We start from the raw sequence: 19,253 nt of genomic DNA, 5'->3' as shown, positions 1-19,253 counted from the left end.
GCTTTTACACGTCCAAATGCACATTCTGCCACCATTCTGCACTTGCTCAGCCTATAGTTGAACAGCTCCTGACTACTGTCCAGGCTGCCTGTGTACGGCTTCATGAGCCATAGCATTAAGGGGTAGGCTGGGTCCCCAAGGATAACCGTAGACATTTCAACATCCCCAGTGGTTATTTTCTGGTCTGGGAAGAAAGTCCTTTCCTGCAGCTTTTGAAACAGACCAGAGTTCCTGAAGATGCGAGCATCATGTACCTTTCCCGGCCATCCCACGTTGATGTTGGTGAAACGTCCCTTATGATCCACCAGTGCTTGCAGCACTATTGAAAAGTACCCCTTGCGGTTTATGTACTCCCCGGCTTAGTATTCCGGTGCCAAGATAGGGATATGCGTTCCGTCTATGGCCCCACCACAGTTAGGGAATCCCATTGCAGCAAAGCCATCCACTATGACCTGCACATTTCCCAGGGTCACTACCCTTGATAGCAGCAGATCTTTGATTGCGTTGGCTACTTGCATCACAGCAGCCCCCACAGTAGATTTGCCCACTCCAAATTGATTCCTGACTGACTGGTTGCTGTCTGGCGTTGCAAGCTTCCACAGGGCTATCGCCACTCGCTTCTCAACTGTGAGGGCTGCTCTCATCTTGGTATTCTGGCGCTTCAGGACAGGGGAAAGCAAGTCACAAAGTTCCATGAAAGTGCCCTTATGCATGTGAAAGTTTTGCAGCCACTGGGAATCATCCCAGACCTGCAACACTATGCGGTCCCACCAGTCTGTGCTTGTTTCCCGGGCCCAGGAATCAAGGTTCCACGGCATGAACCTGTCCCATTAGCACCACGATGCCCACATTGCCAGGGCCCGTGCTTTGAGAGAAGGCTGTGTCCATGTCCTCATCACTCTCGTCACCGCGCTGACGTCACCTACTTGCCCGGTTTTGCTTTGGCAGGTTCTGGTGCTGCATATACTGCTGGATAATGCAAGTGGTGTTTAATGTGCTCCTAATTGCCAAAGTGATCTGAGCGGGCTCCATGCTTGCCATGGTGCGGCATCTGCACGGAAAAAAGGAGTGGAATGATTGTCTGCCGTTGCTCTGATGGAGGGAGGGGCGATTGATGACATGACTTACAGGGTTGTCTTACAGGGAATTAAAATCAACAAAGGGGGTGGCTTTACATCAAGGAGAAATAAAAACAACTGTCACACAGAATGGTCCCCTCAAGGATTGAGCTCAAAACCCTGGGTTTAGCAGGCCAGTGCTCAACCCTCTGAGCTATCCCTCCCCTTGGTAGTCCAGGTAGGACTGAATCTCCATTAAACTTTTCAAGGTGCCCCTGACAGACCTCACCGAAACGATTGTCGGCCGTTGATTTCATGGAGGGAGGGAAGGGGGAGCAAATGAACACAAAACAGATCTGGTCTATTTCTTGTTTTGATGCACTCCATGTATCTTTTACATCTTTGGCTGGCAGCAGACGGTGCAGTAGGACTGCTAGCCACCCTCATCTCCTGGCTGCTCACCAGAAGACAGTGCAATACAATGGCCGGCAGGACTAAAGAGAATGACCTGGTTGAGTCACTCCTGTTTCAGTCCCTGCACCCATGTCTGCCCAGGCACTCCTGACCGACCTTATTGAGGCAGCCAAGAGCACCTGGGACATGATGACGATGGTTATCAGGCCTATTGCACCGTTTGCTGCCACAAGGCAATGAGTTGCTGCTGTGTAGCAATGAAGTCCCACGTCTGCCAGCACCAGGAGACGTACGGTGACAGTGAGCTGAGCGGGCTGCATGCTTGCCGTGGTATGGCGTCTGCACAGGTAACCCAGGAATAAAGACACAAAATGATTGTCTGTCGTTGCTTTCACAGAGGGAGGGCCTGATGACGTGTACCCAGAACCACCCGTGACAATGTTTTTGCCCCATTAGGCATTGGGCTCTCAACCCAGAATTCCAGTGGGCGGCGGAGACTGCGGGAACTGTGGGATAGCTACCCACAGTGCAACGCTCTGGAAGTCAATGCTAGCTTCGGTACTGTGGAAGCACTCCGCCGAGCTAATGCACTTAGAGCATTTTGTGTGGTGACGCACACAATCGACTATATAAAAACGATTTCTAAAAACCCGACTTCTATAAATTCGACCTAATTTCGTAGTGTAGACATACCCTTACTGAGGAAGATGCAATCCTGTTTGTCAAGGAAGAAGGCAGAACTGAAGGAAGACAGGACAGAGTTATCTGTGCGGGGTCTGATTTTCTGCAGAGGTACCATGCTGGAAACAGGGGGATGTGGATGCTGGATGGGCACCAAAGTTAAGAGTTAGTGGATGGACTATGGGAGAGAGGGGCAGAGGCGTTATGGGTGGAGAGAAGGCATCAACAACAGTCAGTACAGATGGGGGAAAAATGGGAAGGAGAAAGGAGCTGCAGAGAACATGGACTGGAGGTTACAGCAGGGGCAGGCAACCTATGGCACGCGTGCCGAAGGCGGCATGCAAGCTGATTGTCAGGGGCACTCACACTGCCCGGGTCCTGGCCACCGGTCCGGGGGGCTCTGCATTTTATTTAATTTTAAATGAAGCTTCTTAAACATTTTAAAAACCTTATTTACTTTACATACAACAATAGTTCAGTTATAATTATAGACTTATAGAAAGAGACTTTCTAAAAACATTAAAATGTATCACTGGCACGCGAAACCTTCAATTAGAGTGAATGAATGAAGACTCGGCACACCGCTGCTGAAAGGTTGCCGACCCCTGGGTTACAGAATAGGAAGCTAAGAGTTATCTGACTGAATCAGACCAGAGCTGCTTCTCATCCAGCCTCCTATCACTGACATGAGCTGGGTCAGATGCTACTGTGAAAAACTCTGCTTCAGCAAGAGAAGCGGAAGGTAGAAGGGATAGAAATAGGATCATTACACGAAGACTGCTAGGTACTTTAGCCAGGAGAAGTGGTTAGATTTCTACTGATGGGCCTGACACTTGGGGAGATTGGGCTGAAACCATACAGCGGTTTGCCCCAAGATCATATGAGGTTAAAACAGAAAGAGAGCTGTACCTGAGCCAAAACCACAAAACCTGCCAGAGGGTCCAGTGATTCCTTGACATAATGCCTTGCCAGGAGAAGACTATGCCTGTGAATCTACCTGCTTACAGACTGTTGGCTTGCTTGTGATCTAACTTGCCCTCCTAGAAATGGAACAGCTTACTGAGAACTCCAGTCCAGGGCTGCAAACCCCCCAGCACAGAGCCATTGAGCTCACTAGGTAATGACATGTCAGACACACCAATGCCACTGCAAGAACAATTCAGTCTCAAGGTCCTTCAGCTTTCTGGCCTGTTCGACTCCCAGAAAAACACAGAGTGGCCGAACAATTTCAAAAATGCAAAGACACTGAAACCGGTCGATTTTCTGTACGGTTAGTTGTGTTGAAGTAAGTGATCAAACAGAAAAGTTTAAAATGAATTGTTTTGTGAAAGGAGCCGTGTATGTGGAGCAGCATCTATTGTTACATAAGTGTACAGGTTTGCCTGATGAATTCAAGGTCACCCTTCACACCCCAATGCAGGCTCATGAAAAGAGAGCTGCCTGGTGTGTGCTTGTTAGCTGGATGTAAAGTTTAAATAAAGAACACAAGACAAGCTCTCCTTGTGTTAATGTGGAGAACAACATCTGCTTTATGGCTTGAAGCAGAAGGGTTCGTATTCCTTCCAAAACGCTTGGGATTTTTAAAATCTTTGTTACTGTAATTCTGGATGATCTCATTAACTATAGAAATGTCCAATTTGCTTCTGAATCCTACTAAACCATTGGCCTTGATATCTTGTGCCTAAGTTCCACAAGCCACTTGTTTGCTCTTTTGACTGCTGCTGCGTGCTGCGCAGAGGTTTTCACTGAATTGTCTACAGTGATGCACTTGGACATCACTGGGGGGGAAGGGATAAAATGGGATTTAACACAGAAGGCAGAACATTACAGGGTGCTGCTAGGCACTACTGTAATAATAATAAGAATTGATATGGAGTGATGTTCATTGGAGAGGATGGAACATCATGAGGTATAGCGAGAGGGCAAATTTCACAGGGAGCTCGTGTAGGGAGATGGCAGTGCACCATGAAATGCTATATGGGAGTATAAATGGCAGTACTGCTAACCTCAAACCTTAAAAATTATGAGTTGGGCCTCCCAAAATCAAGAGATTTTTTGGGGAAAAACGTTATTTGAATTTTCCTTCCAGTTCTGAACACTTAGAGGGCATTTGGGTCAAATTCTCAAGGTTTTTCTCTGCAGCTATGAAAGCTAGAGACTTACTTTTTGTTTTGAATGAAAGCTGAGATGATTACATAATCACCTGACTCCAGGTGCTAGTGACTTAATAAAATCACAAAACTGACAACAATGAAATGGTCCCTTTTTAATGATGAAGAGTAAATTGTTAAATGGCAACCAGAAATCTCTCTTCAATCTCTGGGTAATGTAAGAAAATCATAAGAGTGCAAGTAGAGGGATCAGAGTAGCAGCTGTGTTAGTCTGTATCCGCAAAAAGAAAAGGAGTACTTGTGGCACCTTAGAGACTAACCAATTTATTTGAGCATAAGCTTGAGCTGTAGTCACAAAAGCTTATGCTCAAATAAATTTGTTAGTCTCTAAGGTGCCACAAGTCCTCCTTTTCTTCAAGTAGAGGGATAAACCCCAAGGTTAAGGCTTTACAGAGTTCTTCTTCAATCAAAACTCCCATGAATTCAAGGAAGGTCTACATTCAAAATGCTCCAGATTGGAAGGCTTCTCCCACCAGAGTAGGGACTCCACCCCAGAGAGGCAGTAGCTAGTTGGCAGGAGAAGCCCTCCCATCGACATAGTGCTGTTTATACCATGGGCTAGGTCAGTATAACTGCATCACTTGGGGGGGTGGATTTTTTACACTCCTGAGCAACATAGTTATACGAACCTACTTTCCTAGGGTAGACCTAGCCTAAGTGAGTGCTTCGGGCATTGTTACAGAGCCTGGGTCTTATAAGAAGTGGCTGAAGTTGCTCAGTGAAGAAAAGGAGATGATCTAGCAGTATCTTAGAGACATGCTACCTATTATCAGGTATTTATGGTATACATCTTAGCAGCCATATAGCATCATTGTAATACTGTGTTGTAGCTGTGTCAGTCCCAGGAATTAAAGAGACAAGGTGGGTGATGTAAATATCTTTTATTGGACCAAGTTCTCTTGGTCAGAGACACAAGTTTTCTATCCCACCAACAGAAGTTGGTCCATTAAAAATTATCCTACTCACCTTGTCTCTCTAATACAGTCACTTTGCTTAGTTGATAAATCAGAAATGAAATGGCTTTTCAGTTCATTCTAATCGGTTACGGCAAATGACGTTCCTTCAGCCTATTACCTAGGAGAGCTTTATGCTGAATATAGAAGAGCCCACATCCAGCTCCTGTTACAGTCAAAGGAAAGGTTCTCGATGAAGGATGGGGTCAAGGCCTAAATCAATTTGCTGAAAAAATGCATGTTGCTATAATTTACCTGATTTCTGTCAAATTCATTCATGGCGTCTTTAACTCCCTGGAGGTAGTTAACACCCATAATCCAAGTGAAGCGCGGTATGAATCCAGTGTAGCCTTTGGGTGAAGATAAGAGAGCATATTTATTGCTTGAGAACACATCAGTACACAGTGTATGGGGCTCAGCAATATACAAGCAGGTGCATTTGGGAGAATTAGATACATATATTAAAAGTCCTATTTTAGGCAAATTCAGATTTTTTTAAACCTTCTCTAAATTAAATTTTAAAATTAGATATTTCACACCCAGTGGTCATTTTGAAACATGGCTTTTTTCACTATCCCAGGGAAAATCCTGTGAGCTAGATGACGCTCTTTGTCTATATATGACCTCCATATAATGGGAACAGAAATACTGTTTCTTCATAACCAATAGCCCTGCGAATGGTATGTCATAGTGGAATACGTAGCCAAGTATAAGAAACACGAAGTCCATCTTTCATTTCTCATGTTCCTTTTCCCTTCCAGCAACTCCTCACTGAGGATCAGAGAAGAAAGCAGCTAGAAAGGTGAAAAAGAAGCAAAACAAGGAAAGAATTAAAGAAAAAAAGAGGATCCAGAATTTCCTCCTCCCACAGACAGAGGCTTCCTTTGGAGGCAAGGTAATTCTGCTTCCTAAACCTTCAGCTATTGGAGCCAGGGATGTACCTCATCCACTCAAGACCTATAAGACTGTACTTTCTTTTCTGCCCCCCAACCAGAAGGGATTAAGAGGGATAACTTTCTGGTGCAGTAGCCCCACGTGGCCTTGTAAAGTAGGCACCAACCCTCTGGCTCAGACTTTCCAAGTGCCATACATCATCATAGGTCTGTAACATCTCAGGGAGGGAGCAGAGAAGGAAATAACTTTTTGTGTGCACTTTGCAACCCTTTTTATGAAGAAAGGCCTCATACCCCTGCCTGAGGGGAAGCAACTATCATTCACATGTTTCATGGATTAGGCAACAGAGTCACTCCAGTCACAGCTGAAAATAGAACCCCCGTCAGAAAGACCTAAGCCTCATCCTTGTTGCCATACTGTCTCTCAGAAGGAACGTGCCAAACTGCATGCTTGTCTATGCTGTGTCTAACTGCATGACCAGTCTCTTCCTAGACCCAGGAAAAAACCCAGGAATCATGATGTGCAACATTGTACTGCTGTCTTATGAATCACTGTAGATCCCCTTGCCTGAGCATGTGTTATCCTCCCTTTGTGGCCTGGTCCACATTGAGGATAGCAAGATAGCACTGATGCTGTTTACTCCTATAGCTGAAGTGACAATGCTCTGTGATGTGAATCTGAATGTGATGGTGTAATCCCTGCTAATGTTGGTGGAATGTATACAGATATGAGCCCATCTTAAATTATCCTGAGGACTTGGAATGATTGTACTTCATTAAATGGTTTTATTTCCCAGAACACTATATTTAGAATTGAATTTGTTTGTGTTAATATTTGATTTATTGTTCCATTTGATGCAGGTAATCTGAAGAATAGAAACTCTCACTTTAAGAACATGAACATTACAGAATATGCTTGAAAGAGATTTTGCCTGTAGGGTCACTGAGGGGTAGACCTCATAAAACTTGATTTAATAAACTAAAATTTCCAGAAAGCAAGCATTGTTCTCAAGGTGTAACATTAGCACTTATTAGAGGCCTGGATTCATCAGGGCACTGCTATTCATAGACTTTAAGGCCAGAGGGACCATCGTGATTGTCTAGTCTGACCTCCTGCACGTTGCAGGCCACAGAACCTTGCCCACCAACTCCTATAATAGACCATAATCTCGGGCTGATTTACTGGAGTCCTCAAATCATGATTTAAAGACTTCAAATTACAGAGAATCCACCGTTTTCACTAGTTTAAATCTACAAGTGCCCCATGCTGCAAAGAAAGGCAAAACCCCCCACAGTCTCTGCCAACCTGACCCAGAGGGAAATTTTTTCCTGACCCTAAATATGGTGATCAGTTAGACTGAGCAGGTAGGCAAGATCCAGCAGCCACACACTTAGGAAAAAGAAAAGGAGTACTTGTGACACCTTAGAGACTAACAAATTTATTTGAGCATAAGCTTTCGTGAGCTACAGCTCACTTCATCAGATGCATCCTGGCTGGGATGATTTAGTTGGTGATTGGTCCTGCTCTGGGCAGGGGGTTGGACTAGATGACCTCCAGAGGTCCCCTCCAACTCTGATATTCTATGATTCTATGATCCCCTCCATAAATATGTCAAGCTCAGTCTTGAAGCCACTTAGGTTTTTTGCCCCCATTACTCCCCTTGAGAAGTTGTTCCAGAACTTCACTGCTTGGATGGTTAGAAACCTTTATCTAATTTCAAGCCTGAACTTATCGATGGCCAGTTTATATCCATTTGTTCTTGTGTCAGCATTGGTCCTTAACTTAAATAATTCTTCCCCCTCCCTGATATTTATCCTGATGTATTTATAGAGAGCAATCATATCTCCCCTCAGCCTTCTTTTGGTTAGAAGTCGCCTCTCAAAAGGTAGAGGTAGTGGGGCGGTCACCCCACTCTGGCTCAGAAAGGGTTAAAAGCCAGCCCTTGGAGAGGGCTGGGGCTGAGAGCAATCAGGAAAAGGCTGGGAGGCAGCCAATCAGGGCCAGGCTGGACCCTATAAAAGGGCTGCAGGGCCAGAAGGCAGTCAGTCTCTTTCCAGCCTTGGAGAGAGGTGGATCTGGCTGCCTGAAAGAGCAAAGGGTACCCTGGACAGTGTAGTGCTGGGGAAGGGCAGGAGGAGCTGGGGGAGCTCCAGCCTGGTAAGCCCCCAAGCAGAAAGCCTGGCTGTCAGGGCCGAAAGAGGTATTAGGGCTGTGGGGAGGCAGCCAGGGAAGGAAGAGTCAACAAGTCCAATCCCCTAGCTGATGATGAGTGGCCACTTCAGTTTGCCCTTGGGGAAGGGGCTAGGTGAAGACTGGCAGTGGGTTGGTGAGGTGAGGTGGGCATAGGAGATTAGGGTTCCCAGGAAAAGGGAGGACCCTGAGTGTGGGGGTACTGCTGCGGGGCAGTACTCAGGAAAAGGGGCACCGTGGAGGGAGGGACACAGGGCCTGAAGTACAGTGGTGGAGACTGACTAGGAAGTAGGTACCGGTAGGGAGACACTGGCCAGCAGGAGGTGCTCTGGGGCTGGGATGAGCTAATTCCTGAGGTAACCAGCAGGAGGTGTCACGGTGGTGAGTGCATGCCATGTTACAGTAGGTTTTCCATTCCTTGGATCATCCTAGTAGCCCTTCTCTGCACTGCTCCAGTTTGAATTCATATTTATTAAACATGGGGGACCAGAATTGCACACACTATTCCAGATGAGGTCTCACCAGTGCCTTTTATAATGGCAATAACCATTTCCCTATCTTTACTGGAAATATCTTGCCTGATGCATTAATCTTTTTCACAGCCACATCACATTGGCAGCTCATATTCATCCTGTGATCAACCAGTACAACCTGTTTTTTCTTCTTTTCTGTTGCTTCCAACTGATAAACCCCCATCTTATAGCAAAATTTCTTGGTGTTAGTCCCTAAGTGCATAACCTTGCACTATTAAATTTCATCCCATTTCTATTTCTCCAGTTTTCAAGGTCATCCAGATCTTCTTGTATGATATTCCGGTCCTCCCCCATATTGGCAATACCTCCCAACTTTGGGTCATCCACTTATTTTATTAGCATAGTCCTACTCTTTGTGCCAAGATCATTAATAAAAATGTTAAATAAGATTGGTCCCAACGCTGATCTCTGAGGCACTCCACTAGAAACCTTCCTCCAGACTGACTGGAGCCCTCCCCACATCCTGGCATGCTCGGTCCCTGTCCCCGGCAGCCAAGCCTGGGCAGGGAGCGGGCCGCCACTGCCTCCGAGCCAGGCTCTCAGGCAGAACAAGCTCCGTCCCGCTCTCTGCCTGGCTGGCAGGACAGTGGCTGAACGTGTAGAGGGGGAGACACAGAGAGAAAAGGACAGAGAGCGCCCCCCTCCCACCTGCAGGTAACGTGGGTCAGGGATAGCGCTGCGGCCCAGGCTGGGTGCATGGTGGGTGATCACTGGGCAGGGGAGACACATGGGCTGGTCACATGCCCCCCAGTATAAGGAGGCACCAGTCATATATGCTGGAGATAGACAAGGATGGGCAGGCTGTGGCCACCAGAGAGAATAGAACCAGGAAGAATTCCACACAGCTCCAAGTTTCAAAACAATACCAGGTCTTCAACTGGGAAACTGGAAGACAATTTTAAAGATCCAGCAGGTCCAAGGGAATTGAGAGATGCACAGGACACACCTGTGAATGGTAGCTTGGCCCAACCTGTAAGAAAATCAAGGTTGTTCACAAAGAGTTCTCCAACCACCCAAGGAAGACAGATGATCCATCTTGGGGTTTCAGTACTCAGAAGAATCAAAAGAATATTCTACAAGGGACAGGTGGACAACAGGACAACGTGCTTCATTCCCAGGGCTAGGCACGAGATATCACACTAAGATTTGATAGGCTTTTGAAGTCGATGGGAAAAGATCCACTGGTGATGGTTCAAAGTAGCACTAATGACACTACATCACAGCATATCTCACAGACAGTAGATGATATCAGGAAATTTTGAAGAGTGGATGTCTAAGCCATCTTCTCTTTAGATCCTTTCTGTCCCATGAGTAAAAGACAGAATGCAGAAGATTCTGAAAGTGAACTACTGGTAAGGCTTAATTTAATTTAATTTAGGCTTAAATAGAGACTGGGAGTGGCTAAGTCATTATGCAAGGTAGCCTATTTCCTCTTGTTTTTTCCTACCCTCTCCCCCCCCCCAGATGTTCTGGTTTAACTTGGATTTAAACTTGGAGAGTGGTCAGTTTGGATGAGCTATTACCAGCAGGAGAGTGAGTTTGTGTGTGTATGGGGGTGGGTTTTTGGAGGGGGGTGAGGGAGTGAGAGAACCTGGATTTGTGCAGGAAATGGCCTAACTTGATTATCATGCACATTGTGTAAAGAGCTGTCACTTTGGATGGGCTATCACCAGCAGGAGAGTGAATTTGTGTGGGGGGGTGGAGGGTGAGAAAACCTGGATTTGTGCTGGAAATGGCCTAACCTGATGATTCCTTTAGATAAGCTATTACCAGCAGGACAGTGGGGTGGGAGGAGGTATTGTTTCATATTCTCTGTGTATATATAAAGTCTGCTGCAGTTTCCACGGTATGCATCTGATGAAGTGAGCTGTAGCTCACGAAAGCTCATGCTCAAATAAATTGGTTAGTCTCTAAGGTGCCACAAGTACTCCTTTTCTTTTTACTGGTAAGTGGTGTAGGGTGGACCATTTTGGTTTTGTGGAAAATTGGCCCATATTCTATGAAGAGAAGGGGCTATGTAGCTGGATGGTTTCCACCTCAGTAGAAGGGTAACCCATTGCCTCAGAGATAGGCTGGCTAGAGTAGTCAGGTGTGTGTTACATTAATAACAAAAGGAAAATGTAAAAAGAGGGAAGATATAAGCGTTCAGCAGCACAAAATCAAGACATTGAGAACAAAATTAATCAAGGAACCAAAGGATATGAAGAGAAGAAATTTGTAATGGCCTATAGACCAATGCTAGGAGCCTGGGTAACAAACAAGAGCCACTGGAATTCCTAATTTATAAGCATAAATTTGATCTACTTAGTATTACTAAACCCTGGTGGGATGATTCACGTTACTGGAATGTTAAAATCAATTTTAACCTATTTTAGAAAGATCAAGTGGGCAAAAGGGGAGGGAGAGTGGCACTCTTCAAAAGTGACATTACCTGTTTCTGAGTCATGAATAACTTGGAAGAAAATTATCTTGACTATTTATGGATCGTATCCTAACAGATAAAGCACAAGATGGGTATTAGCTGGTGTCTGCTACAGACCACCTAATCACACTAGGGAACAGGATGACTGGCTCCTTATACCCCTTTTTATAATGTGCAAGGAAAAAAGTTAAAAACAATTACGAGCCAAATCAGCTGAGAAGAAGAATTTAATCCGAAAAATGTGAATGATAATTAGGAATTGTTTAAGAAGACTTTGCTAGATGCCCAAAAAGCAACTATCCCACAATTGAGGAAGAAGGTTGTGCTGGTTAAAAAACTGCTGCTTTAGAGAGGATGAGAAGGCAGCTATAAAAATATATATAGCAAGTGGAAGAAAGAGGAATTTGATGGTAATAAATATAAATCAGAAGCCACGAATTGTAGAAAATTGATAAAGCAAACAAAGGGACACAAGAAGAAATCTATGGCCAACAGTGTTAAAGAAATTAAGGCGTTTTTAAAAGTATATTAGGAACAAAAAGAATCCTGAAAATGATATTGGTCCACTACTAGTTGGAAATGGTAGAATTATAAATAATAATGCAGAAAGGGCAGACGTGATCAATAAATATTTCTGTTCTATATTTGAGAAAAAATAGCGCAGGATGTAACCATATCATATGATAACATTGTTTCCATTCAACTAGTATCCGAGGAGGATGTTAAACAGAAGCTACTAAAGTTAGACATTTTAAAAACAGCAGGTCTGGAAAACGTACATCCAAGAGTGTAAAAAAAAGCTGGCTCAGGAGCTTGTTGGTTTGTTAATGTTGATTTTCAAGACGCATGAGATGACACAGGTAATTGTAGGTCTGCTGGTCTGACGTTGATCCCAGGCAAGATAATGGAGTGGATGATATAGGACTTGGTCAATAAAAAGAGTTAAAGGCGGGTAATATAATAAAAGCGACTCATCACGGGTTTATGAAGATAGATCCTGTCAGACTAACTCAATATCTTTTTTTGATGAGATGACAAGTTTGGCTGATAAAGGTAATAGTGTTGATGTAACATACTTAGACTTCTGTAAGTCATTTGACTTGATACAGCATGACATTTTGATTACAAAATTAGAATATAAAATTAACATGGCACACATTAAATAGATTAAAAACTGGCTAACTGATAGATCTAAAAATGTAATTGTAAATGAGGAATCATCATCAGAAAGGTGTGTTTTTAATGGGGTCCTGAAGGGATCAGATTTTGGCCCTATGCTATTTTACATTGTTATCAATGACCTAGAAGAAACCATAAATTCCTCACTGATAAAGTTTGCAGATGACACAAAAATTGGGTGACTGGTAAATAATGAAGAGGACAGGTCACTGATTCAGTGTGATTTGGATAGCTAGGTGATTTGGATAGCTAGGTGCAAGCCAACAATGTGTGTTTTGTTTTAATATGGCTAAATGTAAGGTCATACATCTAGGAACAAAGACATTAGGGATGGGGAACCCTGTCCTGGAAATCAGTAACTCTGAAAAAGATTTGGGGATGGGGGTGGATAAACAACTGAACATGAGCTTCTAAGGTAACACTGTGGCCAAAAGGGCTAATGAAATACTTGGATGCATAAACAGGGGAATCTCAAGTAGGAGTAGAGATGTTATTTTATATCTGTATTTGGCACTGGTGCGACCACTGCTGGAATCCTGTGTCCCGTTCTGGTGTCCACAATTCAAGAAAGATGTTGACAAAATTACAGGGCATTCAGAGAAGAGCCATGAGAATGATTAAAGGATTAGAAAACAGGCCGTATAGTGACATACTCAAAAAGCTCAATCTATTTAGTGAAACAAAGAGAAGGTTAAAGGATGACTTGGTCACAGTTTGCAACTACCTAGATGGGGAACAAAAATTTGACAATGGGCTCTTCGATCTAGCAGAGGAAGGTATAACACAATCCAGTGGCTGGAAATTGAAGTTAGATAAAAATGCACACCTTATTTCCAGTCTAAATTTAAGTGAGAGTAATTAATCATTGGAACAATTTACCAAGAATTGTGGTGGATTCTCCATCACTGACCATTTTAAAATCGAGATAGGATGTTTTTCTAAAAGCCCTGCTCTAGGAATTACTGTGGGGCAGGTGTCTGGCCTGTGCGATACAGAAGATCAGGCTAGGTGATCACAATGGTCCCCTCTGGCCTTGGAATCTATGAATCCAATCAGAAATAGACACTCTGCACCTCTCACCTTGCAAAGAATCACAATCTTTCTCAGGTTGATGTGGATTATATCTTCAGAAATTTACATCACCCATTATATACATCTCAAAATGAGAACCCTGAAACACTAGCTGGCAAGGACCTGATGACCACATGCAGGCAGCATGTATCAAAAGTTTCCCATTCCAAAGAAGATGCTACTGTCTCCAAATTGTTGGTTTTATCCTCAGAACATCCTCAGAAGTGTAGCTCCATCTATAAAAATTACCACAGACACAGCCAGCATAGTCTGGAAAGCTCACTGCCACAGTATGACAGCATGGAGGATTGGAATCTCCCACACAGGAAGTTACATATCAACCTCTGACAGCAATTAACTGGGTATTAAAAACATTTCTACCTTATTGCCAGCAGAGAGATATCCATATGGTCAATGACAACACCACAGCAGTGTTTTACATAAACAAACAGGGAGGTGCCCTTGGCACAAAACTATACAGGGAGGGAAGAGCTCTGTGGGAGTGGCACATTCTCCTCTGTCTGTATCCAGTGGCCTTGCACCTAACAGGGAAAGACAACAACCTAGCAGACCAATTAAGCGGAAAATTATGGACACTCCTGAATAGTCACTGAAAACATTGGTACCAAAAGTGATCCTCACCTGGTGGGGCCATCCAGATGTGGACCTTTCCATAGCTAAACAGAAGGTGAGTGCTGAAAATTGTGCTTGAGAACAGGGTGGTACAGTCATTCCACAGCCTGGAGCCAAAGGCCTCTTTATACATGACCCTCTCTTCCACTCGTACGGATGGAAAAGCAGGACAAGACCAAAATTATTTAAATTGCACCAGCATGAGCCAGACATCGATGGTTCCCTGACCTGCTTCGCTTCTCAGCAGGCAGCTATCAATCTCTCCTGGTCTCCCCAGGCCTACTGACTCAGCAACACAGTGGATCTTATCAATCAGACCCAGTCTTCCTTCACCCCACTGCATGGGCAAACTGGACTTTAACCCACTTGGAACTACTTTGTTCAATTGACGTTCAAGAGTTTTAGTTCATTCTAGGAAAAAAAACTCATCTCAGACGTGATACAGTTTAAAATCGAAAAGATTAATGCTTTGGACAAACTCCCGTCCAATCCATATTGGAGTATTTGCTGCAGCTAAAACTCTAAGGCCTCTCATTATTCTTGTTAAGGTTCATTTCTCAGCCATATCAGCCTCTATTCCACTGCTGACAAAAGATCAGTGTTTGCCCATGAAAAAAAAAATTCCAAGAAGTCTCAACAATATCTACCCTCCTATCAAAAGTTCTACACCTTTGTGGGATCTTAATTTGGTTCTCACAGCTAATGAAGCATCTATATGAGCCAATGGGAAAATGTTCTTTATTCTATTTATCAATTAAAATAGCATTCTTGGGAGCAGTTACATCTGCAAGAAGAGTAAGCAAAGTAGATGTACTCAGAACAGAACCATGCTTTACAATTTTCCAGAAGGACAAAACAGTGCATCCCCAGTTTCTCCCAAAGGTGGCCACGAATTTTCACATCAGTCAATCAATACATTTTACCTCTGTTTTTTCCTGAACCTCATTCACACAAGGCAAGGTAAACACCATATGTTAGATGTAAAAGGAGCTTTAGCTTATTATTTAGACAGGACTAAAGAATTCAGGCATTCTCTGAACGTCTTTATCTTGTACTCTGACAACAACAAAAAGCAGACCAGGTCTTTCCAACCATTACCCAGATGGCTTAAGTACTAAGTACTACATTTAACTGCTGTCCATCTCCATGAGGGGATAAAGGTCCCACCCTACCAAAGCCAAGGCAGCTTCAGTGGCATGCCTAAGACACGTACCAATTACAGAATTTCATAAAGCCATCAAACAGAGCTTCAGATGCATTTTAAAAAAACCATTGCTCTCTGGACCTAGGGTTCAGCTCTGCTGCTCAATTTGGCAGAACAGTCATTCAATCTTTTCTTAATTAAGACTCCTCATCCTACCTTTCTTCACAGGACTACTGTTTGGCAATCTATCCCATGCATGGGAATATGTGGAGGCCATTTACTTGTAACCAGAGTTCTTTGAGATGGACTCTGCAAATTCACACTCACTCGACCACTTTCCCCTCTTCCTCAGAGGCCTAATTACAACATGGACTGGAGGAGGCGATGATGGAAGGACTGAGATGGACAGAGTGCTGGGCGCCCTTTTATAGCCTCTCTCTCAGAACATTCAGGAACAGTGAGGGGGGCGGAGCAAGAGGGGACGTGTGAGCACTCCAGTGGGCACTGCTATGTAAGAGTCCGTCTTCAGAGCTGCACCAGCCGGCGCATCCCATGAGTGGGCGTATGCAGAGGCCACTCAGAGACCTCCGGGAACATGTAAGTAACCTTTGTTCACTGTGAAGCAAGCGCCGAGATTCTGCTCAACCTGGGCTAGAGAAAAGGAAGGAGGCATAGTCAGAGGTGGATTCATAGATCCACTGACTTTAAGGCCAGAAGGGACCATTGTGATCCTCTAGTCTGCTGGCGTAGCACAGGCAGAGAATTTTACTGAGTGATTAGCATATTTGATGTATTCTGAACTCACCCTTATACCTGCAACTGGACTTTTGGGATCAGCTCCAAACTTGGGTGTTGCAACACTTAACCCCTAGGTGCCCGGCCACCCAGAGGAATTCTCACCCCCAACCTTAGGTGCCCAGGCTCTTCATATGATGCATGGAGACAGTTAAGCACCTACAGGAAGGATCCTCAGAAGACAGCAAACTGGGAAGGGAGCTGCCAAAGCTAGCCAGGAGTGAAATGCAGAGGAAAGGGATGGAGCTTAGATCCAGATCTTCAAAGGTAGCTAAGTGCTTAACTCCTCCCATTGACCTAGACTTTTGGTGCCTGACTGACAGACTGGAGATAGATCCCTCCTTCTGCTCAGGATCTTCAGCTGTGAACTTTCTCTCCTTGAGTGAGGCACCAATGCGAGGTCAACCACTTAATCAGCCCATGCCCTAACAGCAGCTGAAACCCTGAGTTTTCTAACCCAAACCCAACTGTGTGAGACAGATGACCCAACAGCCTAGTGGACAGGGCACTCATCCAGAGCATGGAAGGCTTGTATTCAAATCCTGGCTCTTCCTGATTTGGAACAGGGACTTAAGCCCACCTCCCAGGTGAGTGCTCCAACCACCACACTGTTGGGTGTTCCGGGGTGGGAATCTATCCCACTTGGTATAAGGAATTAGCTATTAATTGAAGCAGGGACTTCAGCCTGGATCTCCCACATCCCAGCTAGTGCCCTAACCACCAGCTTATAGAGTCAGTCTGTCTTAGCTGGGGATTATATTTAATAACTATTTCAACAGAAAGAAAAGGAGGACTTGTGGCTTTTCTTTTTGCGGATACAGACGAACCCGGCTGCTGCTCTGAAACCTGTCATTATTTCAACAGAGAAATTCAAAGAAGCCTATTCCAGGAGAACCAATAGCTATGGTATTCACTAGGGATGTGAGAGACAGAGCTGGGATTTGAAGTTGGGTCTCCCTTAAACCTCCCTGAAGGGGGGTTCCAAAGAGGATGGAGCTGGGCTGTTCTCGGTGATGGCAGACGACAGGACAAGGAGCAATGGTCTCAAGCTGCAGTGGGGGAGGTCTAGGTTGGATATTAGGAAAACTATTTCACTAGGAGGGTAGTGAAGCACTGAAATGGGTTACATAGGGAGGTGGTGGAATCTCCATCCTTAGAGGTTTTTAAAGCCCTGGCTGGGGTAATTTAGTTGGTGTTGGTCCTGCTTTGAGCAGGGGGTCGGACTAGATGACCTCCTAAGGTCTCTTCCAACCCTAATCTTCTATGATTCTATGATTATCCCAGGTGAATTCCTTAATTACAGGGGTGGGCTCACGCGCACACACACACACACAATGCATGTTTCGAGGGCTGTCTTTTGTGCTGGTACCAGGTCTCAGGTGTGCACACCTACCAGATAGGGCCCCACAGGTGAGATGGGGGCAGTTTGAGCACCCTGCTTCAGGGCCATCAGGGCTAGGGTTCTGAGTAGCTCATTAGCTCTGGGGTGGTGTCTGGACTTAGGGGTTTTGCACATGCCCACCATGAAAACTTAGTTAACTACAGCTTAGGTAGCAGGTGAGCAGTTTGTTTGAGAATGGTGTTGGCACTTAAATGTTGAACGTAGGTGCCTGAAGGGACAGGTAGGCACTTAAGTAACTTTTTGAATTTGGGCCTTTGTGATTGGGGAAAAAAAGAATTTGGATTGTAATCAAAACTCAACCAATGAGGAGCTTCTAAACCAAATCAGGCACCCATATATCTGTTTAACCCAGCTGGCCTTGCGCCACTCACCCAGCCTCTGTGTCTTGGTTTCTCCATCTGTGAAATGTGGATAATAATACACATCTTTGCAATGGAGTGGAAGCCACTGACAAGTCTCTTTAAGATTTTCAGAGGGAAAAGAGGATGAGGAGAATGTTCATTTTGCAGTGAAATGGTTGAGTAACTGCTTGGGCTAATCCTGTATGTGGTCTTGTTCTCTCCTACCTGAAATGGCTTTCCGTTGGATCAGGTTTGGGACATCCAGCTTTGGGAGCTGATTATATCTGCTTACATCCACTGTCTCAGTCACTGCATCCAAAGGCACTCCCTCAATCCTAACAGGCTGAAAACCAAAATAAAACAAGTGCCAATGAAATCTTCTTCCTCTCTTGGGTCTCTTCCATTCCCAGCATTGCCAGAGCCCACAGATCACATATCCTGCCTGTTCTTATGCCTTTACTGTACTTTAACACCTGGGATGATCTGAGACCCTTTTGTGCAGTCACTAATATGGCAGATCAGCTGGCTCGTCATGGCAGATTTTCAAGGGTTCAGCTGAGAATAATGGGAGCTGTTAAGTGCAGAAATCTTTTGAAAATCAGTCCTATAAACTAGTGCTTAGAGTAAGGGACAAGGATGCAGGACTCCTTGGATCTACATCCAACACTGCTACTGATTTGCTTGGGGAAAATCACCTAATTTCTGCCTTCAGTGGATTTGCACAAGCATGACTGATTATAACCTGGTAAGGAATCTTTCTGACACATAGCAAGGAACAGACGGCAGCACACTTTCCCATAGTTGGGTTGGTGCCACAGGGTTAAAAGGAATAAAACACAGTAAAATCTTAGTTCTGTCTCTAAAATCAGCAGCTATGATTAGATACACAGAGGATACATCAACACAGCAACCGCCCCCCCACCCCAGGGGCAGCGAGTCTCAGAGCCCTGGTCAATTAACTTGGGCTCATGCTACAGGGCTAAAAATGGCCATGTAGACATCCAGGCTCTGAGACCTGGCGAGAGGAGAGAATCTCAGAGCATGGGCTTCAGCCCAAGCCTGAACACCTACATGGCTACTTTTAGCCTTGTAGCATGAGCCCTGGGAGGCTGTCAGTTGACTCCGCTCGAAGAGTCACTGCCACGGGGAATGGTGTTGCTGTGTAGACGTACCTATTGCAAACCAATCTGCTGACTCAAACAGTATCCTGGCCAGTAATAAGAGTGGAGCTGCACTTTAGTAAATTACTCTATTTCTCTTCGCTCAGGTGACTGGTCTGATTAGCTCCAATGGGGTGAAAGTAGAGAGACCTTTTTTCAAAAAAGGAATAAAAGACAAAAAAACAAAAGCAGAGAAACAGGAAATGGTTCAA

General features: G+C 44.7%; 1 protein-coding gene across 1 annotated transcript in view; it reads right to left on the bottom strand.

The window, feature by feature from the left end:
- The window catches only part of CIMIP2A (ciliary microtubule inner protein 2A), a 67,425-nt gene that overhangs the window by 21,913 nt on the left and 26,259 nt on the right, over window positions 1-19,253 (bottom strand). Inside the window, exons 4-5 of the mRNA XM_077836233.1 lie at window positions 18,107-18,224; window positions 5,533-5,627 (exon numbers count right to left, since the gene is read on the bottom strand). Coding sequence (XP_077692359.1) covers window positions 5,533-5,627; window positions 18,107-18,224 — 213 coding nt within the window. The remainder of the gene's footprint in view (window positions 1-5,532; window positions 5,628-18,106; window positions 18,225-19,253) is intronic.

This window comes from Eretmochelys imbricata, chromosome 16 (assembly GCF_965152235.1).
Source record: "Eretmochelys imbricata isolate rEreImb1 chromosome 16, rEreImb1.hap1, whole genome shotgun sequence".
In the NCBI taxonomy this organism is placed as follows: Eukaryota; Metazoa; Chordata; order Testudines; family Cheloniidae; genus Eretmochelys; species Eretmochelys imbricata.
The sequence above is the reverse complement of the archived record's forward strand: the minus strand, read 5'-3'. Positions and strand labels throughout refer to the sequence as shown.